The 10,438-nt window shown below is 40.1% G+C and overlaps 1 protein-coding gene across 3 annotated transcripts in view; it reads right to left on the reverse strand.

Annotated features, from left to right (window-relative positions):
* The window catches only part of GRIN3A (glutamate ionotropic receptor NMDA type subunit 3A), an 822,030-nt gene extending 812,093 nt beyond the window's left edge, over window positions 1-9,937 (reverse strand). Inside the window, exons 1-2 of one of the 3 annotated variants that reach the window (XM_073552433.1) lie at window positions 9,776-9,937; window positions 7,838-9,148 (exon numbers count right to left, since the gene is read on the reverse strand). In XM_073552433.1, coding sequence (XP_073408534.1) covers window positions 7,838-8,776 — 939 coding nt within the window. In that variant the 5' untranslated portion in view covers window positions 8,777-9,148; window positions 9,776-9,937. Of the gene's footprint in view, window positions 1-7,837; window positions 9,267-9,775 lie in introns of those variants that run through there. The other 2 variants (XM_073552434.1, XM_073552435.1) reach the window with 2 other exon arrangements.
* Between the last annotated feature and the right edge of the window lie 501 nt (window positions 9,938-10,438).

Here is a 10,438-nt window from a genome sequence, read left to right on the forward strand (position 1 = left end):
CTGGAGATGAAGGTACGCCGAGGAGCATAGTATTGTTTCATGTAGGGGAATGGCACGGCGGAGCTGCCACCACAGTACAGGTCACTACTACGGTCCTGGCCCTCGCTTACATCTGCAAAAAAAGAAGTCCATATATATGTCTACGTGGACAGAAAATTAAAAGAGTCACGGCTCATTGAAATAAGAGAGCAAAAAAATGAAAATGCAAAAATGGAAATTGCCGAATGTCGATAATAGGTTAAGCAATCATGCATGCAATCAATTTTATCTATGCATCTTCAGAAAATGGCAACCAAGTCTTTAGAATACAGGATTAAGCTGCTTTTAGGTCAGTCATGTCCTTACACATACTTAGATGCTGAAGAACACTGAATGCAATTTTTTTACTCGTCCAGTTCAAAAAAACATATGGTAGTTTTATCATGATAATTATATAAAACCTTTAAAATGAGCAGGATAACAGCACACATATGACTTTAAAGCTGACCATTGCACACAAGTCTACCCTATTGTATGGCGCTGATACTCTACTAGTTTGGTAATTCATTTAAAATAATAAATAAACCATTGGAGATGAACACATTTGTAGACAAATTTGCCAAATCGCGCTGACTTTCAAAGAAAATTTTCAGAATTAATACCCCTTATTAATTTATGTTATTATAGATTTTTAGACACATTCTCCAAATTGCACTGATTTTCCCAGGAAATAACTTACTGTTCCTTATTATACTATGGAGTCACTACAGAATCGAAAGCATAATACTCATAAAATGTAAAAAGCAAAGCAAAAATCTTGTACTCACCTCAGTTACCTCTTCATTTCACAGTCATGAGCCACTTCTATCTGCCTGTTCACTTTAATTCAGGACTCTCAGCCATAGCCAGGGCTCGGAGGTCATGACATCATGGACTTGCGTTATGTAATGTCCTTCCAGGTCTGGTTATAGTGGGAGTCCAAGCCACTAGTAAGTAGGATGAGCTAAAATGGCAGAATGGGGAGGTCTTGAGGAGTGGACAGTGGGCAACTAGCAACATTGGCCACCGTCCTTTCTTATTCTTCTAGCTGTCGCATCTTTGATTTACAGTGAAGAGCAAAAAGGGTGACAATGTTTTGAACTTTTGACTTTCAGGCTCCATATCCCATTATCCACTTCTGTTTTGAACATGAGATTGCCATCATTTTATAGACAATCATCTAGGATATCTCATACTTAAATATGACTTGCAACTATTTATCATATCATTAGTTATCTTGATTCATGTCATGTCACTGCATCATTACTGCTCTGCTCCTAAAGATCTAAATTTTAATTTGTATTACTTTGCTATGGTAAATCCACATTTGGCTTTCAACACTGCCTGAATCCTGGGAATGCTAATGGTCAGATTCAAACAGGTGTCGACGGAAATTTGATCTCAGTTCTCTTCTACAAGTTCCCAAAATAGGTGCATACTGGTCGACTCACCTGGGTATATATACAGTTTTTCTTCTACCCACAAGTGTTTGATTGGGTTGAGGTCTGGGGACTGTGGGGGACATTTCACCACTTCTTTTCTTCACCAACCTCAATATATGCTTCGCATTGTTGTCCTTTTGGAACACTATGTCATCCTTTTCATACCCATAGTACTTGAGTTTACGAAGTAAGTCATCTTGTAGGATACTCACATATAGCTCCGTACTGAGACCACCATCAATCCTGGTCTAGTATCCAATGCCATATCATCACACTTCCTCTACTGAACTTGACATTTCCTTCAATTTGTCAATCTGTTAGCCCCCTTTTTTCCTTGTTTTTTTCTTTGTACATATTAGAGCCTAGTCTATTGACTTTTGTGTCATTGCTTCAAATCACCTGTTTCAAATCTTTAAACGTTCACTTTTCATACTTGTTTGCAAACCGAACCGACACTTCTTATGACACTTCTGTGATCTCACTATTGTGAAGCATATGAGCCACCTCCACAGCCATTTTTGTTGTGCCAAAACGGATAGACCTTGGGATGAGTAGACTTGTTGACACAAATATTTTGCCTGGAAGTCCACCTTTTTGCTTCTGAATGGATGGTTAGACTTATCTTCCAACTGTCAGGGCACTCACATGATGCAGTTTGGCAGTTTTTGTGACCAAGGGACTGCTATTGATGAGCTGGATGATGCTGTTTCTCTTTTCTTGGGAAATCGTGTTCATGGCTGGGCCTCGATTCGAACCAATGACCTTTCACTTGGAAGTCAACCTAATAATACACTGAGCTATTAGGGAATGTGAGAACAGGTTGTATTTTGTGGGCAGCACGGTGGCTCAGTTTTTAGCACTGCAGCCTTGCAGCGCTGAAGTCCTGGGTTCAAATCCCACCAAGGACAACATCGGCAAGGAGTTCGTATGTTCTCCCCATGTTTGTGTCGGTTTCCTCCCAGATCTCCAGTTTCCTCCCACATTCCAAAGACATACTGATAGGGAATTTAGATTGTGAGCCCCATCGGGGACAACACTGTAAAGTGCTATATAAAAATAAAGGTTAATATTAGTATTCAGGAACAAAAATATTTTTCCACCGCCAGAAGCAAAACAGTAACAATGCAGTGACATGACAAGAATCTGCATAATTATTTATATGCTGAATAGCTGCAAGTCAAATTTATGTATGAGATAGCCAAGATGATTGTCTATAAAATGACACGATCAATGACACGATCAAAGCAGTAGTGCATGGTGAGAAGTAGAGCTTGAAAGTCAAAAGTTCAAAACATTGCTACTATTTTGCTCTTCACTGTGTTAATACTAGGCAAGAACCTAGCCGCTACGAGGTCTTGCAGATTGCATGTCCTTAATATCATGATGTGTGACCCACAGTGACCTCCGACACCTGGAGTCAATGGGAGAAAGAAGAGCCAGTTGTGAGGACTGGACAGCAGGCAGCAAACAGCATAGAGGTCGGACATGTGAGCAGTGAGGCAATTATATATTTTTTTTATTTTTTAAACTTTTGTCTATGGTGCAGCAGTTTGGAGGCTATCAACATATTTGATCAATAGGTTGTTGCTTTACTCCAGTTTGACCTTGACTCTGAAGGGCAGGAACATGACATATATTGCAGGCTCATTTGTAAATAACCTTTTTCACTTATTTACTGGTTCATATGACTTTTTGGCTCCATTCATATAGGGTCAAAAAGTGCAAACACGTGGTCAATATATTGTAAAAGTTATTGACAAACCATTCTGTTACGCATATTTCCTTTTTTCGCGTGTTCTGGACTTTGGCGAAGAGTTTAACCCATCCAGCTGGTAAGATTGCAATTTATGTGTCATGTGCATCATTTTAAAGTTCTAATGCTAAAAGCCATCAGACATCTTAGTCCCTCACACAGCTTGTGAATAGCTGAAAGGCCTCATGAAGAAGTCTTATGGGCTACAGTGATGTAATTTATGTAAAAAAAATGTTGCCCCTTCCCCTGTTTAGTCCTTAAGGAGTACCTTAAGGACTAAACAGCTTTGTAGTGTGTCCCAAAACTCTCACTAGATATCCTCTATTACAACATCTCTACTTTCTAATTTGAGAAGATCTGGAATAAATGACCCTTATACTACATAAATATTGTTGAATATATAATTACCATCAAACAAACAGCTAATGATTCTCTGATGCGCAGTAAAATTAATACATCTGCTCTCATTAATGGGAATGAAATAATACTGCATCATAATTCCTATGACAGGGGGTTGTATGGTTGTGTACACTTGTGGGTTTTATGAGAGTCCATTACATTTGGAGTGATGGGACGCACAATGCATTTCCTACTTTACACTATTGGCACCTGTTTTCTAACCACTTTCCTTAAGCACCATGCATCTGGTTTGTTGAGAAGAATGAAAGCACACGCTGTAGATAAAACTTAATTAGCTATCACCAGCCAGATGAAATCAATTCCTCCAGCATCGTATAAAACCCTTCTGGACAAGTGCTGGGAAAAAGCCTGATTTATCAGGGACTCTTCATAAACTTTCTTCTATAATACCTCAGAATGCAAGCAAATGCTATGAGATGTTTTAGAATATTTAATATTTAAATAACTAGACTAATATTATTCATGAAATCAATCTAAATATGAAATAATGCAAAATATATTTATTAATGTAAATATAAATCTCTCATATTCTCTATCTTATAGATATATTTATCATAATTTGAAGTGTATTATATCCTGTGTATATGTATGGTGTGCATATAATGTATATACAGTGGGAGAAATAAGCATATATATGCAGTGGGAAAGATAAGTAATTTTAACATTGAAAGATAGAATATCAAAAAGAAAATCCAGAAAATCACATTGTATAAATTATATATATGTATTTGCATTTTGCAGTGAGAAATAAGTATTTGATCCCCTACCAACCTTTAAGAGTTCTAGCTCCTACAGACCAGTTAGATGCTCCTATTCAACTCGTTACCTGCATTAAAGACAGCTGTCTTGCACTGTCACCTTTAAAAAAGACTCCTGTCCACAGACTCAATTAATCAGTCAGATTCTCACCTCTACAACATGGGCAAAACCAAAGAACTTTATAAGGATGTCACAGACAAGATCATAGACCTGCACAAAGCTGGAATGGGCTACAAAACCATAAGTAAGATGCTGGGTGAGAAAGACACAACTGTTGGTGCAATAGTAAGAAAATGGAAGAAATACAAAATTACTGTCAATCGACATCGATCTGGTGCACCATGCAAAATCTAACCTCGTGGGGTATCCTTGATCATGAGGAATGTGAGAGATCAGCCTAAAACTACATGGGGGAACTTGTTAATGATCTCAAGTCAGCTGGGACCACAGTCACCAAGAAAACCATTGGTAACACATTACGCCGTAAAGGTTTAAAATCCTGCAGTCCCCCTGCCCAAGAAGGCACATGTGCAGGCCCGTCTGAAGTTTGCCGATGAACACCTGGATGATTCTGTGAGTGACTGGGAGAAGGTGCTGTGGTCAGATGAGACAAAAATTGAGCTCTTTGGCATTAACTCAACTCGCCGTATTTGGAGGAAGAGAAATGCTGCCTATCACCCAAAGAAAACCGTCCCCACTGTCAAGCATGGAGGTGGAAGCATATTTTGGGGGTGTTTCTCTGCTAAGGGCACAGGACTACTTCACTGCATCAGTGGGAGAATGGATAGAGCCATGCACGGTAAAATCCTGAGTGACAACCTTCTTCCCTTTACCAGGACATTAAAAATGGGTCGTGCTGAGTCTTCCAGCAAGTCAATGACCCAAAACATACAGCCAAGGTAACAAAGGAGTGGCTCAAAAAGAAGCACATTAAGGTCAAGGAGTTGCCTAGCCAGTCTCCACACCTTGATCCCATAGAAAACGAAGTTCTGAGTTGTCAAGCGACAGCCTCAAAATCTTAATGATTTAGAGATGATCTTCAAAGAGGAGTGGACCAAAATTCGTCCTGACATGTGCCTCATCATCAACTACAAAAAACATCTGACTGCTGTGCTTGTCAACAAGGCTTTTGCCACCAAGTATTAAGTCTTGTTTTCCAGAGGGATTAAATACTTACTTCTCACTGCAAAATGCAAATAAAGTTCTATATTTTAAACAATGTGATTTTCTAGATGTTGTTTTTGATTTTCTATCTCTCAATGTTAAAATGAACCTACCCTTAAAATTATAGACTGTTCATGTCTTTGTTAGTGGGAAAACTTACAAACTCAGCAAATGATCAAATTCTTACTTCCCTCAATATATATGTTGCTTATATACACATGCACAGGATATAATACCCTTTGAGTCGTGATAAAAAAAATTCTAGTATTTAGAATGCAACCAAATTCGACAATTTAAAAAAAAAACCTTTGAAATGTAATTGAGATATCGGGCTACAAAAATAATGTCTCACAAGGCACATAATACACACACTGGATGTAAAAGGAGGATGTGTATAGAATAACTCTGGGAAAATAAGCAAGTGTAACAGTTTAATGCTTAGTATCCTCTATTCACCTCAAAGAGCAGACTCTTCATATGTACAGTATGTAAAATACATAACTCTATCCATGGTGCTGAACATTACCCAGAAAGATGTAAAATGTACCCACACCATATACACACATGCAACACACAAATGCATCTTTGAGGCTACTTTCACACTTGCGTTTTTCTGCGCCGCGCACCGTGCGCACTGCAAACGCACATAAAACATGCATCATGAGTTTGTGTGCGTTTTTTGCTGTTTTGAGCATGTTTTTTTTAAAAAAAGCATGCTTTTTTTTGCACTGACGTGCGCATTACCATGCGCACGTCAGCGCACCCATAGACTATAATGGGTGCTTAGGTGAAAAAAAACGCATTGCGTGCGCAAGTGTTTTTCTGGGACAAGTCGGATGCACAAAAAATACAACAGGATGCATTTTGTGTGTCCGAGCGCACACTAAAAAAAAACGCATGCGCATACCACACATACATATACAAACAAGACACACAAACACACACACGCATACAAGCATAGACACACATACATACGCAAATACACACAAACACACATATATGCACACATAAACACACAAAGACACAAACGCACACACATACACTTACATACACACACATACATACACACACAAAAAAACACACATACGTATACACATAAGACACACAAACACATACTGTACGCATACAAACATACACACATACATACACAAACACACAAAAAAACACATACATTACATACACACATATGCATACATACACATACAAATATTTAAGTGCCAAGAGTTCAGCAATGAATCCACATTTACCAATCTCAATACAAACAGCAAAAGTAGAGATTTGTGAACACTGGAATGTAGATTTGAGAGAATGAGAAGATTCATTTGATAGTAATACTTTGTCTAGATTAGCACAGTACAATACATACTATATGATAAAATAATAAAAGCCAAGTAATGCTGCCGTTTTAAGCAATGATGCATTTTATTATATTTATTTTCTGAGGGTGTCTATCATTAAGCCAATAAATGTTTTTGTATCTGTGATTGCATCTCACATATCTTCAGCTGTCAGAGCTTCTAGAAATATTTACATATGCATCAGCAGCACATATTGCCAGGGGTTGCATGGGCTACTCTGTTCTAACCAGGGTCGTGCCTCTTTAAGAATGGTGTTGCTGACACACCAAATCCTAGTTACTGAGCACTACATGTGGTGCTGATAGATTCCAGCTACATTACAGGGAATTGACACACTGCTCACTTATTGGGAAGTATTCATGGTGCTGCTGACACATAACCTCCTAGATACTGAGAGCTTTCTGTGATGCTGACACACAATAGCCCTGGGACGGAGAGCAATCCTAGCACTGACAGCCCAAATACTGAGAGCTATCTGTGATGCTGACATACAACAGCCCACAACAGCCCAGTGACGGAGAGCAATCCTAGCACTGACAGCCCAAGTACTGAGAGCTTTCTGTGATGCTGACACACAATAGCCCAGTGACGGAGAGCAATGCTAGTACTGACAGCCCAAATACTGAAAGCTATCTGTGATGCTGACACATAACAACCCAGTGAAGGCAAGTGATACTAGTAATAACAGCCCAAATACTGTGAGCTGTCTATGGTGCTGGCTGCTAAGACAGCCTGGTTACTGGGGGCAATGCTGGTACTGGCACACATCTGCCACATTACAGGGAGCTGTCCATGGTGCTAAACACCTCCACTTTTTACAGCACAACCAACAATTGAGTTTACCTAGAACACCCTTGTGTTGTGACTAGTGATGCATCCATCAGTAAACTTTACCTTACAGTTACTTAAACTTGATTCCTTACCTCAGTTTTCCGTGTAAACTCACTTTTCACAATACTAACGACAGGTATCTGAAGTATTGATGAGATAAACTCCAATTCCAAAATCTCTCCTTTATTCTGAGGAAATGCAATAATAGCAGTGACTCCCTGTACCACGACTGTATGGCAGACACTCTGAAGGAAGGACACTGGATCACTACTCCAAGAAGAACTGGAGGATGACATTGGCAATATAGGTAGGTCACCCAGCCCCGCTTCTATAGCCATCACCACTTCCAAGGATAAATTATATGGTAAAAGGCCTGGCACCCTATTAAGGTTATCCACTGCCAAAAGTAGTGCATCCCTGGGAAACAGCAGCTCGTCTCCACCTCTGAAGCCAAAAGAACTCCTTGGACCATGACTGGACTTTCTTCCCAAAGTGGCAGCCCCCAGTTCATGCTCGTCTCCTTCCCTCATCCTGTTCTGCCGCCCCATTCCATCAGTTTCATCAGCATCTTGGTCACGACCTGGAACAATTTTCTGGAGGCCGGTGTCATTCTCTGGCCAAGTGCGTGTGTATTGCACTGTAATTCCCCGTGTCCTCCAGGGCTGAAGCTGGACAGCCCCAATCCGCACTGTGTGCCCAATTCTCTTGAGGATTTGGCAGGGCTGAGGATGCGAGGAAGAACCTGGTACTCTGGCTAGGACCAGAGCACAGGGGATCAGCAGGCAGACCCTGCTCAGCACTAGGCACCACCAACTCAATCTCCACATAACTGGCAGATGATGCCAAGAAGGGGGAGAATTAGCAGCTGCAGCTGTATAGTCACCACCCAAGTCCTGGGAGACGGAGGAGATGTGTGCCTTCAGATGTGTGATCAGTAGGAGAGTGCACAGGATTCCAGTTGTAGCCTCATTCTCTACATAAAAGTTCTGAGCTGCTCTCTCACTGGACGCTTCTGTGGCTGCAACAAACATGAGCAAAGCAAATCCCAGTGTCTATAGGAAAAAGGACAGCTCTTCACAGTTCATCACATTGCACGGATTAGGTCTCCAGCAGCGGAAACTTGTCCTCACCATGAGAAAAATCCCAGCAGATGATATATAGAAGGATCACGTGTGCTACCTACACAGAAATTCTCTGTCGTAAAAGGCATTTTCACAACAATGTGTTTTTTTTCCCCAGGAAAAACTTTTCCGCCTTTAAAGCATTTAAATAACCGTACACAGGAAAAAGTTACATCACGCCTGAAGGTTTTGGAACTATGCTGAAATTGATTGATGTGTCAGCATGTCGTGTTCTGAGGAATCACACGTGCCAAGATGGCTAAGGTTTCGGTTCGCCACGGCCTTAAATCAAAATAAATACAGAACGAGTGTAAGTATGCATACATGAGAATACATAGGTAAGAACATGTTGTGGCACTACAGCTCCATGATCATACTGAACACAATTAAGTAAATTAATATAACATAAAAACATCTAAAAGCATAAAACACAAAAGTATAACCGATGCAAAATAATATACAAAGTGACGTACAATAAAACATATAAAAGCATAAAGCGCAACAGTGCAAAATAATATACACTGTGGCGTCAAATAAAAACAAAAGTATAAAACAAAAATGTAACGGTGCAAAATAGTATACACAGTGACATACAATAAAGTCATATAAATACTAAAACACAAAAGTATAACCGATGCAAAATAATGTACAAAGTGACGTACAATAAAAACATATCAATAATGAAACACAAAAGTATCAGAAGAAGGGGAGAAAAGGGAGGGGGAGGAAGGATGGAGCATTTCTTAAACCAGCAGATGGTTAATAGTTAACACGACAAAAGCCGGTGAACTTGTAGAATTCCACTTTTCTGCATCAGGATGACATCTAGTGTTTCTGAGCATGTAGATGAATTCATGTTTCAAGGCAAAAAAAAAACCAACAGAGTATAATAAGCAGGGTTGTTTCCACCTGAGCTGCTAGATGAGAGTAATCCTACCGGCTAGGATAAGAGAGTTAATGTCAGTAACCCTTCTGTACACTAGAGAGCTCCAGCAGACCAGGATTGGAGGATGCAGTGCCACCAGTAAGTTGTTGGTGGTTACCTGGTCGGAGCGGTGCAGTGGATGCTCTGTAGAGAGGCTGACAGCACACTGCTGCTATCAGAGAAGTGCAGGCAGCGCACAGCATTGGACCTAATGGAGGCGTCAACCAGAAGGGTCACATGCACAGCACAGAGCTGGTTAACTCTTAGTGCAGCCACAGAAAAGGAAAAGAGAGCATTCACAACACAGAACCATGGAAAACAGAAGAACGTGTGTTTGATAACCTACCACGTAGGTCTCACACTAAGCAGGAGCAGATGAGCTGGGTTGCCAACCATCCAGAAATTCCAGGACAGCCCGTAAAAATAAGGCACTTTTTATCCTGTCCGTAAAAAAAATCTAAGGCGTCTGTGATTTTCTTTGAAACCGGAGAAATTAATACAGATTTTTTATGACTATCAACATTTTACGGTTTACAGTGAATGCAGCTGATGTCTCCGTAGCAGAATTATGGGCTGTAGACAGGCATCACTGATAGTCATAATGATTTATTATGGTTATCCGATGTGTGCGTAAAAAACATCGTCTG

The sequence above is a fragment of the Dendrobates tinctorius genome, unplaced genomic scaffold, assembly GCF_039654945.1.
Source record: "Dendrobates tinctorius isolate UK_male_01 unplaced genomic scaffold, ASM3965494v1 ptg000191l, whole genome shotgun sequence".
In the NCBI taxonomy this organism is placed as follows: domain Eukaryota; kingdom Metazoa; phylum Chordata; class Amphibia; order Anura; family Dendrobatidae; genus Dendrobates; species Dendrobates tinctorius.